This window comes from Neltuma alba, unplaced genomic scaffold, assembly GCF_004799145.2.
Source record: "Neltuma alba isolate B1F8T4 unplaced genomic scaffold, ASM479914v2 tig00001671_pilon, whole genome shotgun sequence".
NCBI lineage: Eukaryota > Viridiplantae > Streptophyta > Magnoliopsida > Fabales > Fabaceae > Neltuma > Neltuma alba.
In genome coordinates, this window is record NW_021632565.1 from 897 (window position 1) to 24,642 (window position 23,746).

Below are 23,746 nucleotides of genomic sequence, written 5' to 3' on the forward strand. Positions count from 1 at the left end.
TCATATGGAGGTGCTCTAATTTCTATTTGAAGTTCTTTCAATACTCTTTAAGAGAAAAATATCAAACTGGACTTATCTATTGCCAATTCATATAGTTTATTCATTAAACTTTATTGTTCATTTGGCCAATTTTGAGGCTTCCAAATTTCTTGTCTCAACTTTGAAAATTCGTATCTCCTCGTGTACATATCTAATTGAGGTGGTCTACCTCTCATTTTAAGGCTTGGGATGTGTACTATATGCTTACCAAATTTTGGGGCTTAATTCATTCATTAAGTAGGTCAAACTACAGCTGGAAGCTGACTGCTCCAGGACATACGTTTTATCCCTTAAACAATTCTCTCTTTAATTCTTTTTATTACTTTGGCATGCATAACTTGGGCTTACTCTTTTCCCATACATTCTTATACACTTCCATTCATGCCATAGACATTCTAATCAATTTCATTGCATCATTGGTGTCATATCCCAAAACTTGAACCCTAAAGAAAGCCAGACTAGTGATATCAAACTCGTAGGGACAAAATTAAAAATTTTCAAAAATTACCCAAAAATAGAAAAAGGTCAAATTAGAGGTTTTTTGAGGCACCTATGATGTTTTGGGAGTGAAATTGGTCCAAAATAAATTATGGTGAAATTTTCCCAAAAATAATTATTTTGGGGAAAATAGTGAAAAATTAAGGAAATATAATTATTTCAATTATGCAAGGGCCTCAATAATTCAAGAAAAATATGGATAAATTTCTTGGGAATATATGTGAATTTTAAAATTATTTCCAAGCATTAGAAATGAAGGGAATAAGTTATGGGGAATTTACTTCTGAAATTCTATCTGTAAGAGCCCGATTTCGGAGAAAAATGTGAAATAAATAGTTAGAGGTTGTGAAAAATCTCCAAACTTTCCAGATCATACTTTTAGAATAAATGAATATTTTTCATGAAAATAAATGGATTTTTAGAGGCCCCAAGCTATTTTTCCTAATATAAGGCTAAAAAGAAGTAAATTGAATGAAAAATTATAATTAGATTTGAACTAAACCAACTCCATTACTTTCTAACTAAATTTGGACATTTAGTTAGCCCAATTTAGTCAGGAAAAATATGCTCCCCAAGGCCCAAGATCACATGTCAATTTGGTGGCACATTTTTGACCATAAGATCAACTTTTCTCAAAGAGCAAGCAAAGATCTTGTGGCCTATATTTTCTACCACTTAGACCAAAATTTTGAGGACATTTTGGGCAGAAAAATAGCTGACCAAGGGTAGGTTTGGGCAGCTTATGGAGGTCTATAAATACCCCCTTCATCTTTTCATATTTTGGCCAAGTAGAGAAAGTATTGGGGAAGTGCTGCCAAAATTTCTACTCACCTTTAATCACTATCAAACCGCTCCAAGCAAAGGCCAAGCTATCAAGTTTCAACCTAGGATTACTCAAGGTATGTGTAAGCTTGATTTTTATGCAATTAGAATGATAAAAGCATGACTAATCTTAAGAGGAAACTTTATTCAAATTTCAGTCAAGCATAAGGAACACTAGGGAAGGATAGAAACTTTGATTATGAGCTTGCATTGGTATGTTTGGATGTTGTTTATGGAAGAAAACCAAGGTAGAGTTTATGATACTCAATTCGGCCAAGTCTTGCTCTTAGGGCTAGGGTTTGTTTCAATGTGTTTTGATGATTCTAATGAGTTTAAAATGTGTTTTTGTGTAGAAAAAACACCAAGAAAAAGTGTTTTAAATCATTGGAATCAAAATGGAAAATTGAAACCCTAAACCCTATAATTCGGCCATGTTGAGTTCTTGGACAAGGGATTGGATTTTGATGATTTTGATGCTTCCAATGAGTTTATATGATGATTTTGTGTAGGGATATGTTGAAAGAATGGATTTTGAAGTATTAGAATCAAAAATAAAATTTTGAACCGTAAACTAGATACTATTCGGCCAAATCATGTTCATAGGGAAGGAAGGTGATTTTATAAAATCTAATTGGATATTTAGATTCTACATGAAAAATCATGTAGGAATGACCAAAGAGGTTGATCAAAACAAAAGGAAAATAATTAGGTCAAAAATCCAAGAAAAAGGGGTTTAATGTTCAAGTATTGTATAATGTGTTTGAATGGTTGGTAAATGGTTGCATTGATGTTGGTTTACTAGGTGCGTTGCCCAATCATCAAGGAGACACCCTAAATCTAAAGGGAACAAGTTACTAAGTACACAAGAGGTAGCATTGAATTATAATTAAATTGCTTTCTTGCATTCATTTATGTGTATGTGTGTATATGATATGAATGCCATAATGTGCCTAAGCTATACTGTTGAGTTATTATTGCAATGTTCATGCTATGCTGCAAAGTTATGATTGTAATGTTCATGCTATGCATGCCTTGGCACTATGTTATGTGAATACGTATGAATTGGCTTACTTTTCATGGCATTTCACTATGTATGTATCATGAAGTTATATGCACAAAAGTATGTCAAATTATGTTTGCATGATTGCATGATAGTTATGATTTTTTGCTACTGGGATTTCTTTGAAACTCATTCCCTCTCTGTTTAAACTAACCTTAGGAGGATGATCAAGTAAGGGCAAGGGCCAGGAAGTGGTGAGTAAAGGCATGTAAATGCTTAGTGATGTGACTAATGGCCACTATGTTATGTTATGTAACATTTTGAATGTTTATGTGTTTCTTGGATAATAGCTCCTTTATGGAGATAAACATATATGAACATGTATGAATATATTTAAGCATGCTAGAATGTATGTGCAAGCAAGTATTAAGTCCTAAAAGGTGAAGGATGGGTAAAAGGTAAAAGAAAAGGTAAAGTTGGACTTAATTAGGGGATAAAACATCCCTAAAAGTGGCCAAATTTGAGACACATAAGATAATGAGCATTTCTTTGAGTTTGGACCTGAAACTTGGCAGACTTATAGATCATATTTTTAGTTTTAAATTGAATGGTAGAATGTAAAAATTGGAGTTTTGTGCAAGAAGTTATACCCTTCCAAAGTTGGGCTAAAATATTAGAAATTGGAAAATTTACCAAATGAACAGTACTTTTTCATGTGACTTGTGGTTCTGCTCTGTAGGGGATTGATACCAATGAGTACTTTTTCTTTAAAGATCTCATTACAAGCTTCAAGTAGAACTTAGAACTACCTTATTTTGATTTTTCTACATTTAGTTATGAATTTCCAAAGTTGGCTCAAATTTTAGGGTTATGTGAATAGTAACCCGAATCCAAGAAGTTTCAAATGTGGATTTTTCCTAACTTGAGCCTTATGAAATGGTTCCAGAGGGTCCTAAATAATGTATAATAAGGTTAAAAAGGAAGGCGTTACAATTTGTATTCATAAACATAATTTACATAATAGGAGAATTATACATTAATCCTTGATATCATTTATTAACATCAATAATTCTCCACTTTCTTCTCCTTCCTTCTCATGCCATTATTGCCCATCACTGATTGACCTAAATGGTTGGTTAGAGAGGGGTGAGATTTGAGAGAATCTTAGTAGCAAACAATACCATATTAATCATGCTAGATGGATGCTAATGCATTACATGCAACTTACTTTTTCTCTTATTAGTTAGTGACATATTAGCATGCTTAAAGCTACCTTCTTGATGCATGGCCATGGAGACATAATCTACTCATCATAAATAGCAATTATAGTAGCCAAAACATGTCACAACAAAATTCAAACATAATGTATATAGCAATACACAAGCATACAACATCAAGCAATGACAATAGGTAAGTTCACTACCTTGTGCTTTAATGTTTCCTCTTGCTTTTCCTTTGACTCCCCTTGACTTTCCAACTATGAAAGCTTTTGGTCAAGATCATCAAACATCCTCTTGGATGTTCCAAGGTCTTAAACATAGCCATAATGATTATACTATCCATTAGGACCAAGAGATTGCATAGTATTCAAGACTAGCTCTTTTGAGCTTAACCTTTCCTCTAAATTTTTAGATAAATGTTCTAGATTTGTAAAAATTATTCCCTTAGGCCAATCCTACACAATTTTACCCAAGGAATCCAAATATGAGCTTGGATTCATGAAAATAAAACTCCTTCCCTTCCAAACAGATTTGGCCGAGAGGTAGTATTATAAAATCCTAACTTTTCAACTTTGATTCTAATGCTTCCAATACTTGCTCTTTAGGTTTACCCTGCACCATTTTTCATTTTAAACACAATGGAAGCATCAAAAATATAAAAAAACATCCTAGGTTACAGATCTTAGCTTGGTTGAACAGTACCTATGGTCATCAAATCATGAAATCTTTCACATATCAACACAAAACCACTTGAATCAAGCTATAATCAATGACTTTAGACTAAGTTTGACATCACAATCATCCTCCCCTATCTCTTATAGATTTCAACCAGCACCTCCCTTAGGGGAGACAACATTTTTCAACCACCAAACTCAAGAAAACAAAGCATAATACAAAGTAGAACAACCTACTAACCTTGGATCCATGCTTGGTTGATCAAAATAGGTGTCTTCCTCTTGATTATGCTTCAAGAATCACAATGGCAAGAGTTTCCCCTAAGATTCTCCTCTTTGCTTGAAAATGTGAGGGGAAGGGATTCTATTTATAGCCAAAACTTGGCCTTGAATGGATCAAAATGCCATTGGCAGCTAACAGAAAGTGTAAGGGCAAACTTAAAACTTCAAGTATACTTTTGCATCATCATTGTATCATCTTCTTGCATCATCCCTTACATCATTTTTCTAGAAGGGCTAGGTGTCAAAAATCCAGTGGAGAGGAAGGAAGAATGAATTTTGACCATAGGATCAAAACTTAATCTCCAAGTTTCCTTCTAATTTACTTGGCTCACATTTATTCAGTTTTCTTAATGGCCTTTTAGAGCTGAGAAAATTCTTTTTTTTTACTCTATAAGTTCCCTTTAATTTTAGAGAATATCTATGAATTTTCTCAGGCCATAACACTTCATTTAAACCTTGCATAAAAATCATTTACTAAAATGCCCTTAAACGGCATAATCAGCTTTATATTTTATTAAAGCTATTCCACTAGCCTTCTAGAAACAAAACTAATTTTATAAATTAGTATAAATTTTTAACTATTTAACCTCCTTTTTACATTCATTTTTGAGGTCTTTTTCTATTTCAAATAATTATCTCAAACGATGTACTTTTTACCAGCCATAATCTTATAAATTGTATTTAAGCTGCCTCAGGGGTATTTTTATCATTTCTCTTCATAAAAGAATCTTAGGATAATATTTCTCATTTTTTGCGATTTTTCTAGAATTTTTTGTATACTTTTCATTTTTACCCCTATTGGCAGTAACTTTCTGAATTTATGATTTAGTCCTTGCTTGGACTTAACCTCATAAAATCATCTCTTTGAGGCTTCTAACTTAACCTTTAACCTATATCTAGCCTCTAACTTTGATTACACTTTAGCCCTTAAAAACTTTCACTTTACAGTTTAGTTCCTATTCTCGTTTTAGCTCCCTTTTGCATCTTTTGGACTTATGCTCAGAAGGACTTGGTAGCTTACCTTCTTTAGGCTACTTCCTGGGCTTCTGGGCCTAAAATTTAGGATGTGACAAGAAGCTTATGGTGATAGTGGCAATATTTTTCAGATTTTTAAAATCAAATCAAAACTTTGGCAGGTAAAACAGAATTCTCATTCTTTGAATGAGTATTAGCTTGAAAAATCTGCTTTGTTGCAGGAATTGGACTTGATTACCTCAAAAGTCCACCATTGTTCTGCTGATGCATATGAAGCTCATAAAGCAAAGGAAACTGAGAGATTGTTCAAACTCCTTATGGGCCTTAATCTAATGTATGATGATTTGTGTGCTCATGTTTTTGTCCAAGACCCACTTCCATCAGTTTGAGAAGCATTGCCCACCCTCCACAAAGATAAATTCTCCACACAAAATGATGATAAAGGAGGATTACTCTCCTCATGTTCTTTCCTCTGATCACTCTACTCTCACAACTCGTTCATCAGAGCAGCGCAACAAGAAAGGCTGCCTAACCTGTGATCATTATAAGAAGCAGGGGCACACCAAAGGCACTTGCTGGGATCTCCATAGCAAGCACCTCAATTAGAAGCCTAGGAAAGGCCGTGTTTGTGGCTATGTTGCTAAAAAGAACTCTAATTCTACTCCTGATATAACCTCTATCTCTTAAATTAACTAGCTGACTAGGATTCTTGAGGTACTCACAGCTCTACAAACATCTATGCAACCTTGCAAGCAACTTGTAGCTACTGTTGTAAAACGAGGTAACTTTTCACAAGCCTTAGCCTCCATTAAACGTAAATGTACTAGGCAGTGCTGGATTGTTGACTCTAGTGTGTTAGATCATATGACTAATAACTAAACACTATTTACCTCTTGTGAACCGATTATTGCATAGATTACAGTTAAAATTACAGATGATTATGATGCTCTTGTGACTAGTGTTGGTACTGTTAAGGTCTCTACTACATTAACTCTTCATTCAGTCTTACATGTCCCTAACCTCAAGTATAGTCTACTTTCTGTAAGTTAGTTGGCTAAGAACGAATGTTGTCATACTAACTTTTTTTGCCTATTATTGCTTATTTCAGGATTTGCTGATGGGATGATGATTGGCAATGTGAATGAGTCTAATGGTCTTTATTACCTTAATGCAAGTAACAAGAGTCAGCTTAGATCTTGTAATAAAGTGCCTCTCTCTAGTACTAGTGATTTGGAGATATGGCATAAACAATTAAATCATCCCAATTTCAATTATATGTCTTAATTTCCCTTCTGTTTTTTCTAACAAAAGTTTTTCTGATTTTTATTGTGATTCTTGCAAAAAAGCCAAATATCATCGTACTTCTTTTTCTGGTCTTCTGTACCAAGCATCCAAACCAGTTGCTATATCCATAGTAATCTATAGGGCCCATCATGCACACCAAACTAAACAAAATCAAAATGGTTTATCACATTCATAAACAACCATACCTGAGTGAGCTAGGTCTATCCCATGAAAGATAAAACCGAGGTACCACAAATCGTTATAAACTTTTACAACATGATTCAAACTTAATTCCACACTCAAATTCAAATCTTACACATTGATAATGACATGGAATACTTCAACCACACCCTCTCTGATTTTCTCACCTCCCATGGCATTATTCATAAAAGTACATGTCCAAATACTCCTTAACAAAATAGCATTATTGAGCAAAAAAACCCGCTATTTTCTCAAAATTGCGAGAGCCATCATGTTAAGTAGCCATATTTCTAAATACAATTAGGATGATGCCGTCCTTACTACTGCCTTTCTTATCAACCACATGCCCAGTAAACTACTGCCTTACAAAGCACCTTATCAAGTCCTTCACCAACACTTTAACCTTCCCTACCTTGAAAATTCCTTATCCTTTTAGGTCTTTGGGTGTACCTCCTATGTTCACTTCCACCACACTGATGAACTTAATCCTAAGGCTTTCTGGTGCATTTTTTCTTGGTTACTCCTTATCTCAAAATGGTTATATTTGTCTGTAATTTAGGAGGAGATGTATAGGAATTCTAAATGACTGAACAAATTCTTGATGAGCAATTTGTTGACCATATCCTTACTCTTGAACCTCTTGAACTTCTTGAACTTAGCCACATTCTGAACCTTGAATTTCCCATATTTGAACCTAATCATGACATGGCTAAACAAGTGTCAAACAATGAAGGAAAATCTAATCTAGGGGAAGAAACAAATCAACAAATAAAGATCTATACATGAAAACCCAGGATAGGTAATGAACCATAGGCTCCTAACATATGTCAAGAGTCAAATGTAATGGCAATTCCATAGAAGGAACAAGGTATGAGAAATGATCCTAATATGGAAGAAACTGATCTTGATCTCCTAAATGTAGTAAGAAAGAAACCCAGAGCTTGTACCCATGCATCATCATATAGAGAGGTTTGTCTCCTATAAGTTTCTCTCTTCAAAATATCATGCCTTTGTATCCCACCTAGATGATGTTAGGGTACCGAATAACATTGAGGAAGCCATAGCGATACCAGAGTGGAGATAAATAATTATAGACGAGATGGAGGCACTAGGAAAAAATGGCACATGGAAAGTTATTAATCTTCCTAAAGGAAAGAAACCAGTTAAATGCAAGTGGGTGTTCACTCCCAAGTTTAAAGTAGATGGGAGTTTAGATAAGTACAAGGCAAGATTGGTTACAAAAAGATTCTCACAAATTTATGGTATGGAATATACTAAGACATTTGCTCCTATTATAAAACTTAACACCATCAGGGTCTTATTATCCTTGGTAATAAACTTAGATTGGCCATTATACCAATTAGATGCAAAGAATGCCTTCCTCAATGGAGAACTCAAGGAAGAAGTTTACATGAAATTGCCTTTAGTGTTCCTAAGGAAGAGACCAAGCTAGGTTTGCAAATTAAGGAAATTGAATCATTGTATGGGCTAAAATAGTTACCATAGGCATGGTTTGAACGGTTCACCAGAGTCCTTAGAAAGAATGGCTACACCCAAGGGTAAAGTGAGCACACCATATTTTTTAAACATCACAAGAACAAGACAATCATGATGGCAGTTTATATAGATGACATAGTCCTCACAGGAGATGATGATGTAGAAATAAAACAAATCAATGTAGCTCTAGCTTGAGAATTCCAAATCAAGGATCTTGGAGAGATGAAATACTTTCTTAGCATGGAAGTGGCTCATTTGAAGAAGGGAATCCATATCTCATAGAGAAAGTATACTCTAGATCTCCTATAATAGTTGATAAGATCAATGATGAAGAAGACTAGGGAAAAAATGTTGATATAGGGAAATATCAATGAATAGTAAGAAAACTCATGTATCTATCTCATACCTGACCTGATATAGCCTTTGCAGCTAGCATGGTTAGTCAGCATTCTCATGATCCCAAGCAAAAATAGCTTAAGGAGGTCTATAGGATTCTTCGATATTTGAGGGATCCTAGGTTATGGGTTGTTATTTAAAAAGTGTGATAGGCAAGATGTCACACCTCTCTTTAATACCATATGATACCATAAATAGAGCCATTTGGAACCATTACCCAAGGCATAAGGGTAAGAAAATTCAAGATTTTAAACATTTGACCTCAGGTTGCTATTCACATAATCCTAAAATTTTTCAAATTTTAAAAATTCATAACTAATTATAGAAAAATCAAAATAAGGTGATTGTAAGTTCTATTTGAAGCTTGTAATACAATTTTTAAAGGAAGAATGCTCATTGGTATCATGCTCTTACAAAACAGAGCCAAGAAACACGTAAAGTAGCATTGTTCATTTGGTTTTTTTTTTAATTTTTTTGAATTTTAGCTCAACTTTCAAAGGATATAACTCTTAGCATAAAACTCCAAATTTAGTGATCTACCACTTGATTTAAAGCTTAAAATAAGATCTATAAGCCTACAAAATTTTAGGTCCAAACTCATCTAATTGGTTATTATTTTATGTGTCACAAAATTCATTCAAATTAAGGTATTTTTACCCCCCTTAACCATGATTTATTGAATATACTTTCCTCTTTTTCATGTCACACAAAACCAAGCCAATACCCATGAATAAAAGTACTATATGAAAGGTACATGGTCTTGAGTTTACAATATCCAAGATCTATTATAAATTCATAACAAAGTTCATAGATATACAAAATATCAATACATAACCAAGAGGCCATATAACTTCATTATTCTAAGACTAACTCCTTGCCCTTGTCCTTGCTTGATCCAACTCCTAATTAGTGTATAATTTGACACAGAAAGGAAGGAGATTTCATAGAAATCTCAGTAGTAATGAACCATAATTATCTTGTTAATCATGCTATACATAATATGACATGTTATAATGCTTAATAACATTCCATACTCATGCATTATCATGCCATACATAGTGCCATGGAAAGAGAGCTAAAACACATCCACATCAATATATCCCTATGCATTTTGCCAAGGCATATCAAGCATAGGAAAACAACCATTATCATAGCATAGCTCAATCACCTCATGACAAAACAAAGCAAGCAACACATACACATTAAGCAAGTAAGAAAAAAAAATCAAATTATAGATCCAATGCTGCCTCTCATCCTTGATTCAATTCGGCCTCTTAAGGATTTGATGTTCTCCTTTGTTCTTTTCTATAAAACCTACCAATTCAAGCACAATTACAAGATATATTATCAACCATTCAAACTTGATTTCAAAAGCTTAACCTTAAACCAATTAAATCCCCTTTTTCCTTGATTTTTGACATAATAATTCCTTCTTTGATTCTATAAATCTCTTGTGCCATTCCTACCCAATTTTTCATGTAGAAATCAAATATCAAATCAGATTTAACAAAATCACACTTCTTCCCATGAACTAAGCTTGGCCGAGAAGGGTCCCTATTGAATTTAAAAATCCTATTTTTGTTTCCAATGCTTCCAAACACTTTTTCTTGGTGTTTTCCTACAGAAAAACACCATTTGAACTCATTGGAATCATCAAAACATATTGAAACAAACTCCTGCCCCAAGAACTTGACTTGACTGAGAGGTAACCTCCTAAAACCCTAACTTGGTTTTCTTCCAAAAATCAATACAAATACCAGTTAAACATGTTAACTCAAGCTTATATTTAAAGCTTCTATCCTTTCCTAACACATATTCAATTTAGCCAAAACATGACAGCACAAGGATCTTGAATTACAACTTGAATTCTTAACCATAACAAGTCTTAACCAAAATCAAGCCCAAACTTACCTTAATTGATCCTTGATCAAAGCTTCATGTTTTCTCCTCCAAATACACAGCTAAGGCTCTCTTTTAGGCTTGAGTTTTCAGTTTGGTAGCACCTACCCAAGGCCTCTCTAATTTTGGTTGAAAATGTTCAATTTGAGGGGGTATTTATAGAGTGCTTGTTAGATTTAAAGTTTTGATGATAACAAATCAAGTATGATCTGGTTTAATACATTGATCAATCACCTGATCGATCAAAAGGTAATCGATCAAGTATCAAATAAAATGTCTTTGTGTACTTGAAGGTTGGTACTAAGTTTGATCAATAAATTGATAGATAATTCAAATTTTATGTGTTGATCGATCAATTAATTGATCATTGTTAACACTATTTGGTATAGAAGTCTACAGAAAATTATCAATCATTTGATCACTTTAATTTTGGTAAGCATTTATCGATTACATGATTGATAAATAAGTTATCGATAAGAAGAGAAATAAATGGTAAAGCTCTTCTACTTAAGTTATATTCTATTTCATTCACCATTTATTGATCACTTTATCAATCAGAGATTTATTGATAACTTGATCGAACATTGCTTAATAACTCATTGGATTATCGATTTGTTTTTGTTCAAAGTTGTTGTCTGGTTTCTTAATCAATCAGTGATTTATCAATCAAATGATTGATCATCACTATCTCTCTGCACCTTTATCGATCAAATGATCAATCATCACTATCTCTCTATACCTACTATTTTAAGTTATGTTTTCGATCACCTGATCGATCATTTAATTATCAATGACATGATTGATCATTCAAACTTCTGAATATTCTGTTTTCACATAACGTGATCGACTAAGTTTTATCCCGTGATTTTTTACTATGTTTTTCAAATAATATTTTATCGATCACTTGATCGATCAATCTTTAATCGATAAACTACTCAAACATTATACAATCTTTGCTTTCATCATAAAATACTTTTCTTGACTTTTTATCGATCAGTTTTTCTATCATTCATTTATCGATAAAGTACTCGATCATTGTTCTTTGAAAATCTGTTTCTCTCTCACTCAGCTTTATCAATCACATGATCGATCAAACAGTTTTTGATCACTTGATCGATCATTGACTCATTTCAATTAACAACAACAAGTTATAGTGATTATCAAAATCTGTTGAATATTACTCTTCAAGCTTTTCTCAGTCTTCATGTTTATCTTAACTCTCTATTTTAAAGGGACTCAAAGCCATTGGTAATCTTAAACCTTTTCCTGCTTAATCTTTTAAAGGTCACTCTTTTCATTTATCGATCACTTGATAGATCAATGGTTAATCCATAACTTGATCGATAGATATAGTTATCTGTTTCAAATTCTTTCACTTTGTTTAATGGATAACTTGATCAATCAACCAGTTATCGATCATGACTTTAATCAAGAATGTTCAGATCATGTTTACTGCATCTAGTGATTGATTGACTCTATTTCCAACTACCATATGAATATCAATTATTATTCAATCAATTATCTTGATAATTTTCGTTCTAAAGGGATATTCAACGGATATTTAGTAGCCCTTAGCCTATTGTGTCAGGAACATTAATGGCGAATACCGTTACAATTGGAAAAACATGCAACAGAACTTCCAACAGCTAGAAGCTCTTCAGTCTAATGGTTAATTAAACTTCTCCAACTATAAAAGGCGTGAAGAGCATTGAATGAGTCATTTAATACGCGAGCTAACTCTGCTGAAATATTTACTGTTGCATTCGATACTCTGTTTTTCATTGAGCTTCAATGTTTCATATTCATTCACTCTATGAGAGAGATTGATGCACCTACTTTTCTCACTTTTAGAGAGTAACTCAAGAATGTGGACTCTTGACAGGGATTGTAACCTTACAGGTAGTAAGGGGGAGTGATTGAGAAAATTAATTACTGTACTGAGACGCCAAGAGCCCGTTTAATCTTGGAGTATAGTGAAAATCTTACAAGTATTTTGAGGACTGGATGTAGGTCAAGTGGTTAAGATCGAGCCAGTATAAATCCTATGCCTTCACTCTGCGGTGAAATCTTTCTAACTCAACGCTCTCTGTTTTTTATTTATATCACTGTTTTCAATATGTTTAAATTTTATAACTCACCCAATTCACCCCCTTCTTGGGTAAGACTGCCACTAATAGTGTTTTGGCCAACCTTCCCTCTTGAATTTGTGGCTAAATTTTTGCCAACATAGAGGCCATGTGTCCCCCTTCTTATGCCTCTAAATTCAGCCCTAGCCAAGTGTCCTATGTGTATATGGGCTTAAACTTAGGCTTAGACTCTTTAATAGAAGGAGACATGGGCTGTACAAATTTTACATGTTTTCTTGGCCCAAATCCAACCTAAATCTAATTAGGAAGGAGCAAAGGAAGTGGCCCAATCATAAAACATCAAGTCCAAGTCAAATTATGTTTTATCAGTTACTATTCACTTGTAACTTTTAATAATTATTCTGGGTCTCCAAAAATTCATTTTTTATCATGAAAAATCTTCTTATATTGTAAAAAGACCATATGAATTTTTGTGGAATTTATTTCCACCTTTAACCCCTTAAATCATAATTCCTCCAAAAATAAGGTTTTACTACTAAAGCTTTATCATTGAAATTCCCAAAAATATTTCTCTTCACATCTAGACACCAGGGATAATTTTAAAATTCATAAAAATAAGCCAAATAATTTATCCCTATTTTTCACCAATTTATTGGGGCTTTTGGGTAGCTTAAATAATTAATTTTCCTTTAAAAACCCTGTCCAGGTCAAAAATACTGGTAAATCTTGAAAATTCTATAATAATTTATTTTCATTTATTTTTTACCTCTGGAACCTCCTATGATATTTTGTAGCCTCAAATCTTTATGTTTCCTATATTTAGGGAATTTTACAATTTTCTGACACCCATTTATATCTTGTCTAGACTATACAGGATATTTTGAAAATATCAGTTCGGATCCTATCTGAGTTTTATACCAAAAGTTGTTTCGTCCTTTTGTCTACTTTCTCTATTGATCCCTGACCTAATTTTTAACTTCGAATACCAGGGTTAAATTTTTTAGGATATGACACACGACATTGAAATCTTCACAGATGCAGACTTGATTGGTAACTAGGAAGATGGAAAGTCCACGTTGGCGTACTGCACATATGTTTAGGGTAACCTGGTGACTTGGAGAAGTAAGAAATAGAGTGTAGTAGTGAGAAGCAGTGCGGAAGCAAAGTTTAGAGTTGTAGCTCTTGGAATTTGTGAAGGTATTTGGCTAAAAAGGCTTCTTGAAGAACTGAATAAGAATCTAAACCTACCCGGCCATTGAATTGTACTCAAACAGTAAGACTGCTATTAGTATCTCACATAATCTGATCCAATATGATAGAACTAAACATGTGGAAATAGTCAAACACTTCATAAGAGACAAAATAGACAATGGTACTATCGAGTTGAAATATATTCCCTCCAAAGAGCAAACAACTGATGTTCTCACAAATGGTCTGCCAAGGGACAGGTTTGAACACTTTGTTGACAAGTTGGACATGATTGACATCTATAGCCCAACTTGAGGGAGAGTGTTGATATTTCTCTTAGATATTATAGGCAGAGATTAAGTTAGTTATTATTGATTTGTGAAAATTAGGATTTGAATTTTATTCCGGTTGTATCCTATCATAAATTCTCTTTGATCCTTGGCCTTCATGATATCGGCCGGATCACTTTTCCCTTGTACATACCTTGTTGAATGAAGAATGAAATTGAATCGTAAACTCTAGTGTCCTACATTTTTCCCTTTCCGTGTTAGTACGTGTGCTTCGTAAGCTGGCCAAGATTCCTCATTAACGGCAAATCCATGTTTCATATACAGAAGAACTTGCACAGTTAATAGACCACATAATAAGGAGTGAATAAAAAAATAAAAAAAACTGCACGGACCTTTTCCAAATTTGGGTGAAAGTACAAGAACTAACAGATTAGTTTTCCCTTTTTGAAATCACGATTAGTGCCTTTTTTCAAAGATGGTTTTTCCTAAAATCTGAAATTAGAGGACTCTAGTTTCAAACATCTACCTTTTTATTATTATTTATTTACAGGAAAAATAATGGAAAAGTTTGCATTTGCAAATCTTGTAAATTAGAAAGACTTGATATATTTTTATACAAAATCAGGAAGTGTCCGTACTGGAATTTAAATCCTTCATACCAACAAAATTTCCAAACAATATAAGTCTAATCCATATGTGTTAAACTACACGATCTCAAACTTAGCTTGTCCAATATATTGTCGAACATACCCACGCATGTTATGTAATACTTGTTCACATTAGTCTCAGGCATATATAGGTCTGAAACTACATAATCTCATACTTATCCAATTACTAAAATATTGTCCAAGAAGAATTAATCTACCATTCTTTATGATTTCATCATATTTTGAATCAGGTCCTTATAGCTCTCTTTTTATTTTCTTTTTATTGCATCCTCACAATTCACTCCATTAAAGTTGTCAATTCTTTCGTTAATAAACACCTTTAACGTAGTGAACCATGAGGAGGCAATAAAAAGGGGGGAAAAAACTGTAAGGACCTGATTTAAAATTTGATAAAATTACAACGACTGTCAAATTAATTTTTTCTGTCGTCTATTACAACAACTAAAATCATCAAGCATATGCCAGACTAATTGCCCAAACTAAATTAGCAAGAGCTTTCATGATTAATTAGAACTACCAATAAATTATAAAATGTATATGACACTAAAGGAAAACCAAGCAAAGTACAAAATAAAAACACCAAACAGCATAGTTTTGGGTTATTTAAAAATTAAAGAAAACAAAAAGAAATACCAGTTCTAACAGGTTTTTACTGGTTCTGACCAGTTCACTTCTCCGCTATTTCTGGTAATTAAATTGCGGAGTATACCATTGGCTGGTTCTCCTTCAGACTGACTAATTCAGTCCAATTCTACTGACTGTTAGAAAGCTGAAGAAAGGGATAATCTGTATAGCCCACCACGCGGTCTTGCGTATAGAAGGTGGATTTATCAGGCTTATTGAGTGGAGCATCAAGTTGAAATCTTAAAGGCAAATCTGGGTTTGCCAAAAACAAGCGACCATACGCAACTAAATCAGCACCTCCATTAGCAATCACTTCATTCCCTTCATTCCTATTATATCCACCTGCAACAATAAAGGTACCTCCAAACTCGTTTCTAATAGGTCTCAAAGAGAAGCGAGTCTCATCATCGCATCTTTCTAATAGGGACACCATTCTCGGCTCAATCACATGGCAATACAGAATCCCATATTGGTTTAATGACTTAGCCATGTGAATTCCCAGAGCTTGAGGGTCAGAGTCAATACAATCATTATATTCTGTGAAAGGAGAGAGCCTAATACCAATCCTGTGAGGTCCGATTTCTTCAGCAACGGCTTTAACTACCTGAAGAGGGAAACGGCAACGGTTTTCTAAACTGCCCCCATAAATGTCGTCTCGATCATTCACTTGGTCTTTGAGGAATTGGTCCAGTAAGTAACCATTTGCAGCATGTATCTCAACTCCATCAAAACCTGCTCCTATAGCGTTTTTGGCCGCTGCTCTGAAGTCATTTACAAGCGTTGAGATTTCATCTGTTCGAAGCCGACGTGGTGGTGGATGTTTTGAAATTCTGCTTCCATCTGCTTGAATTTTAGGTCTTACTGGCTTGTCTGTACTTGATAATGGAGCCTCGCCATTAGGCTGGTAATCTGTCCATCATTTCAACCATCATCGATATAATCCTCCTTTTGTAAGCATAAAAATTGTGGGCAACGAGCCTTTAATGCCTCACCCTCTAGTATCTCTTGTGATGCCTCAACCTCCTAAATATTTTTCCCTTCTATGTATTGATAATTTGATTCTACATAAAATTCAGTGATATTTTGATATCTACGAAATAGTGCAGTTTTGAGTTTTTTTTTATTTTTTTTTTCACGAAAGTAGATCAGAATCAGAATTGCACTATTTTAGAGTAATTTTCTCTACAAAATCAGAGAAAAATTAAACTTCAAAATTATATCATTTCATGTCAATAAGATGTAAAAATGTTACTAACTTTATGTAGAATATATAAAGGATAATTAATCTGTAAGTTCTTATAGTTTTAACTGATTTTGAATTAGGTCCTTATAGTTTTATTTCTTTTTATTAGGTCCTTATACTTTCACATCTTTTTAATTAGGTCCTTGTATTTATTTTTCTTTTTATGAAGTCCTTATAAGTTCATCTCATTTTTAATTAAGTCCCTAAATTTTTTACTCTTTATTTTATGAATTCTAATAATACTATTCTATAATCATAAAATAGTATATATTATTTAATATTAGTTTATAAACAATAATATTCTAAAAATAATGAATTATTACAATAATTTTATTTTTTTCCAGCAAAAAAATATTATTTGTTCTAAAAAATTTATCTGAATTAATTAATTATATTACTTATATTAATTTAATTTAATTATTAATATTTTATATTTCAGTAATCTAATTAATTAAGTTTATATTTAACTAATAAATAAAAATTAAAACAACATGGACCTGATTAGGAATTTAGGAAAATTATAAGGACTTTATAAAAAGAAAAATAAATGTAAGGACCTAATTAAAAACATGTGAAAGAATAAGGACCTAATAAAAAGAAAAAAAACTATAAGGACCTGATTCAAAATTGGTTAAAACTATAAGGACTTACAGATTAATTAACCCAATATATAATAACCAGGACAAAGAAAAGAAAAATATTTGAGAGGCTGGGACTTCTGTGGGGCATTAAAGAGTGAGGCATTAGAGTCCTCTTGCCCGAAATGCGTGTGTGAGAGAAAGAGAGGTACTGTAGTTGGAGACTCTTCCAGCATGCCAGAGTTGGCAGAAAAATATGCCTCCTTTCTCATGAACAGCATCAACAATTGGTTTCCATGCTTCTACATGTTCCCTTTTCCAAATTCCAGGAGTGTTCGGGTACCTGCAGTTGTTACACCAAAACAAACGTAATATGTACTTATTAGAAGGAACATGCTTTCAGATTCAATATTTTGTTTCTCGTTGACAAAAAGATAAATAAATAAATCTATATTTTTGTTTTTCTGTGTGACGGGGACGTGATATTAAGAAGGCTTCACAATCTCTTTTGAAGTCTCAGAGCCAAACGGTTTTGGGTAATGGACACTCAACTGAACCGTTTAAATTTAATTTTGACTGACGGATGATGGGTTAGCGACAAGGATCAAATCTAGACTGCTTGAATGATTGAAATTTAATATAATTTTATTTTTATATTTGTGATAATTTAATATTTTAATATGGATAGAATTAAATATATATTATTAACTGTCAGTTATATATTTTAAATTTTAAATTTTTGACTATTGAAACTATATTTGGACCGTGCAATCTCATCGTAGCGATGAGCACTCAAGAATGATTTTTTTTTTTTACTTTTATATTTTAAAAAAACTATTTTAATGAGTAAAAAATCTGAAATTTTCTTAACTGTCCCCTTTTCAAAGAATAACTTTTTCAGTTTGGCTAATATAATTTTTGGTCTTCCAAGTTTGCTCTCCTTTTGATTTTGGTTCCTTAAATTTCAAACAATAAGTTTTGGTCTTTCAGAAGGCAAAATAATTCAGGTTTTCATTGAATTATAGAGACCAATATTTTTAATGAAAAGAAACTTGAGAGACCAAAATCTATAGTTTGAAACTTTAGAGATAAAACCAAAATTGGGACAACCTTGAAAGACCAAAAATTGTATTAACTATTTTCAGTTCATAATCATGAGTGGAAAATCTTAAATCCGGACAGCCAAAACTATATTTAAACGGCACCATAGTACCTATCACTCAGCACTAATTGGTTCCACCATGTGGCGGGCCCTGTTGAACGAAATCAAACAGAGATTTTTTGAACAACATTTTTCCACGAAGAGTAAAATGAGTGAGCAGCCATTAATTACGGCCACATTATAGGGATTATTTGGCTTCAGTAAGGATTGTGTGTGTTGATTGCTTTTCCACCACAGAAAATGACGAGTAAGGTCTATTCAAGGGTGGAACAAGTACAATTAGAGGAAGGAATATATAATGCTAAACAAAAAAACCAGTATCATAATATAAAACAATATAAAATGTAAGCAAATAAACCACACAGAAGACGTTAACCAAGAGCCAATTAATGTTTCCCAGGAATATCATTTATCATGCACATTCAGGGGGAAGAGGCTGAGGCTCAACTTGAGAAGTCCCCCCCTATGGTCTTAAGATAGTTGTTTTCGTTCGTTGTACCTGATACCCCGGGGGTAGGGGTGGAAATAGGCCAGGCGGCCTGTCAGGGGCCTGTGGCCTGGCCTGGCCTAACCTATTTCCAAATTAAAACAGGCTCAGGCCTTTTTAAAGGCCTGTTTCTCTTAAAAGGCCAGGCCCAGGCTCTTTAATAAGCCTGTTAAGCCTGTTAGGCGGCCTGGGCCTGTTATATTTTTTTTAAAATATTATAATTATAAATTTATAATTAACCTTTTTAAAATAATACCATGTTTTGATTAATATTGTAATATGCCTAATACCACACTTTTATCCTGAATAAGACCATGTTTGGATTACTCTTCAATATACCTTGGATGATGATTTCTATAATATGCACTTTGTTATTCATTCAAATCCTACTGCCCGATGATGATTTTGTGTTTGTCTTTTTTGACTTTTATTTACCTATACAAAACTACTTAGTTTTTCTAACGTACATCACCAACAATTGACAATAGAAATAACCCCTCTATGAATTTGATTTCTGTTTATCCCTTGTATTGTGACCATTTTAACTACATCTTCTCCTCAAGTTATTAAATATTTTTCACTTAAATAATATAATTTGAAACATGAACAACAAAATAATATACTACCATTTGAATATTAAATATTTTTCACTTAAATATTTTAGATAATTTTATGTTTGTATTTTATATAATTTGGATTGAGTTATTATAATGTTGAGTTGATTTAAATATGTTTAAAATATTTTTAAAAAAATGCAGGCTTCTTAACAGGCTTCAGGCCAGGCCAGGCTTTTACACAGGCCAGGCTTAGGCTGAATATAAGGCCTGTCACAGGCCACAGGCCAAGCTCAGGCCAACAGGCTTCAATACAGGCCTGGCCTGTTAAGCGTAAAGCCTGGCCTGGCCTGGCCTGTTTCCACCCCTACCGGGGGGTGGAAGCTTCCCAGGGATATCTTTTTTCACTATTTATCATTCATCAATATAATGAATTGGTGTGGGTCCAATAAAAAGGAAGTATGATTTCCCCACCAAAAAAATATAGACTGATATCCTAGTAAATCTTCCTCTCCGTTTCATATTAGCTGTCACATAAACAAATTTTTATAGAAAGGAAATCATTATAAAATTAATCTATTACTTTTTCAAAATTCCCTTTTTAAACTAAATTTCAAAATGCCCTTAGGCTTCTTTAAATAAATAATATTCCTAATTTAATGCATTCTTGGAATCTGAAATTAACAATGGCAAAACAGGAATTTAAATAAAAAATTTAATGCATTCTTAGAATCTGAATTAACAAGTATTTTAAAACATGAAAAAAGAAAGTATTTCTGTGACAGATAATATCAAGTTGGCAAAAAAAAAAAAAAGGAAGAAAGAAAGACGGATAATATGCAAAAATCGATGCAATGAGAAAGATGAATGAGCTTACACTAATTTCTTTCGATAAAAGAAGAATGGATCTAGTTGGGTTTGATGCAACTGAATATTGCTGGGGCCGAACCCAAATAGCAACTTGTTCACACTATTATACTACTAATGAGTAATTTTCGTATTCGAATCAAAGACATAATTAATAAGCTTTTTAATGACTAAAAGATCACGTTTTTCTAATATATTTTCTTCTTTCTCCTTTTTCTATTTTCTTCTGCGAACCAAACAATCTTTAGAATTAAGACAGGAAAAAGATTATTAATTACCCTTGTGCAGTTTCAGAAATCCCTGAGGCTTCACAAATCAAGAATCCACCCTTGGTTGTCCTTTGAGAATAATACAAAGCAGCATGAGGCTGAGGAATGAAGTTATAGGACCTTGTTCTTGTTAAGGGTGCCAACACTATTCTGTATCAATGTAAAATAGAATCTGTGTCAATCAATTATAAGCATATCCATTTATCTTTTAAATTCTAACATCACACTAAATAATAATTATAAAACGGTAAATTTGAAGGGTTAGAAAATTTGACCCGAAGAACATAGATTTGCAGAGAAGAGGAGACAGAAAATGGAGGTTCCCATCTTGGAAAAGAAAGAAGAAAGAAACAGAACATAAGAATGTAAAGTGAAACCTGTGAGATAGATTGAAAGTTCCCATCTTGTATGGTATGAAGAGAGGTTTGACTTGTAAATTGGCTTCGGCATCTTTAGCTTCGGCTTCGGTTAATTTGTTTTCGTTTTCCTCAGAACTCATGCTGTGTCTTCGTCCTCCTCACAGCGTAACAAGAGAGAGAGAAGATGAGACGCTTAAATATTATATTGAGGGGAAAGGAAGAGAGAGAGATTTAATTATAAATTACTATTCTGTTTTATAAGTTACTTTTAAAAGGTTTTATATAGATCAAGAAAAACCTTAAATAATTCTCATTTAAAGTTAAACAACTTTTCAACTCTATTCTTATTTAATATATATTATATCTCATGTAAACAAAGTTAACACAATAATAAATGAAGGATAAAATTGTATATTCATATAAAAAATTTCTCTTAATACCCTATAAATAGAACAAACAAATATGTTCTCTCTCTATCCTATAAATAGGACCGGAGGAGTAAATGTGAGCATTTATTATTTTTTTATTTTTTGAACTTTGAATTATTTGATTCCCTTTTTCATCACAACTTTGAAATCTTTGTTGTTTTTTTATTCTAACTGGGAATTCGTGTTGGATTTTTTTTATCCTAACTTAGGCATCGCTGTTGACTTTTTGATCCTGCCTTACAATTCTTTTTTGCCGTCTTTTTATAATAAGTTATTGGCTGTTTTTTTTGAAAAATCTGGGAAAAAAAAAGCTTTTTTTAATCTTATAATCCGGCAATTTTTCTAGATCCTATTGCATTTATTCATGGCTCCCCTTCTCAACAATGATGTATCTTTTAGGACTCAAATTCGAGACCCAAAAGAATCTAATGGGGCCATACACCACTAAACCAACTGTTTGTTGGTAAAAAAGAAAGAAAACTTTTGGATTGGATGGATGTGTTCAGGAAGGGAAGGCATCCGTTGAATCTACAAACTAAAAGAAAAAACCTTCAGCTATTATAATTTTACCATACTTTTAATTAGATTTTTGTATTTTTTTTTATTATGCCCTAATAGTTTTTAAACAACATGTAATTTTTATATCAAGTATTAGGGCATACTAAAAAAAAACTACATATATGTGCTCATAATTTGTTAATTAAAGTTTATATAAATTTTGACTAAATGACATGTAAGTGTCATAATACAAAATAAATAAAATCTAAAATAAAATGATAAAATAAAATTTATTTATTTATTACCAATATAAAAACAAAAAACATTATTATGCTCATAAAGGCCATCTTCTTGTGTGTATATATAGTTTGTAACTTAGTTGTGTTTTTTAAATTTATATGCCAAAATTAATAAAGTTTATTATGAGTGAAAGTCACTTTTCTTGCAAATTAATAAATTATGAGTATAACAATTGATCTGTATAATTAAAAAGATATAAAGACCCGATAAAAAAAGACTACAAAATCTTAATTAAAATAAGGTGAAATTATAGAGAGTTGGCACGTGAATTTTCAAACATTAGTTTAAGGAATACTTTGCACATTATCGATTATCTTTCCACTATAATAAAAAAAAATCCCCATATGCGCTTCCCCACTTTAATATGCACATAAGATATTGCACCATCCACTTGCAGCACCATTTTAGCCGATGAAGGATTCCACGTGGCGGTTGTTGAACCACACTTTAGTTGCTTAATTTTATACAATTTAAACATGTTTATCGTACAAATATGTTAATGCGATTCGAATCTAAAACCTCATCTAAGCGTATGAGTGGTATTAGTGTGTTGATTCATTTTAATTTCTATTTTACTCGGGTGTCGCGTGTGCTTCTAGTTAATAAATGTATATTTTAATTATATTTTTATGTAATTCTATGTGAAGCTTTGCTTATAGGATCAAAAAATTCCTCAATTTCCCTGTCTTTCTTTTAATTGGTAACAAAACTCTTGTCACATGTTAGTGTTAGATTTTTTTTTTTCCCCAATGAACAATGCGGTAAAATTTTAAATTTCAAAATTTGCGAAATCTGCGAGCATCCATTTGTTTTGTTTAAATTAGGAGGAGAGATTTTATCATCCGTCATCATGAAATTCTTTTGGTTTCTTTTCGTCCAAAAAAACTCATGTTTTTTTTTTTTTGTCTCACTAGTATTAAAAAAAAGAAGGTGATAGCATTTTTTGATGGGAATCAAAAACGGGAGAAAAAGATACGGTGAAACAGCTTGAAGATGGGAAACTTGCACTAAGGACCCACGGGAGATGAAATATTGCGAACAAGTCCCTAGAAATTTGATAATTGCTTTAGAGTTCCAAATGAGCTTGTGTCACGTCTTACTTTTAGACCCCATTTTGTTTCAATTGGAACCATTTGGATTTATTTCCTATGGCTTTGAGTTAGAAAAATTCAAACTTAAAATTCCATAAATTCGGGTTATTATTTCTTGTAACCCTAATAAAGACCAAACTTTGAAAAATTATAACTAATTCTAGAAAAGTCAAAATGAGATGGTTCCAAATTTTATTTAAATATCTTAACATAATCTTCAAGTGAAAAATACTCATTGGTATCCAAACTTCACCAATTAATCCTAG

At 32.7% G+C, this 23,746-nt stretch overlaps 1 protein-coding gene across 1 annotated transcript; it reads right to left on the minus strand.

Moving 5' to 3' along the window:
• Positions 1–15,709: 15,709 nt before the first annotated feature.
• Positions 15,710–21,308, minus strand: LOC114761336 (putative 12-oxophytodienoate reductase 11). The gene is made up of 4 exons (XM_028950683.1): positions 21,182–21,308; positions 20,814–20,954; positions 17,678–17,808; positions 15,710–16,553 (listed from the first exon to the last, which is right to left on the minus strand). Exons 1-4 carry the CDS (start codon positions 21,301–21,303, stop codon positions 15,772–15,774), a joined length of 1,176 nt encoding a protein of 391 aa, XP_028806516.1. The 5' UTR covers positions 21,304–21,308; the 3' UTR covers positions 15,710–15,771.
• Positions 21,309–23,746: the final 2,438 nt, after the last annotated feature.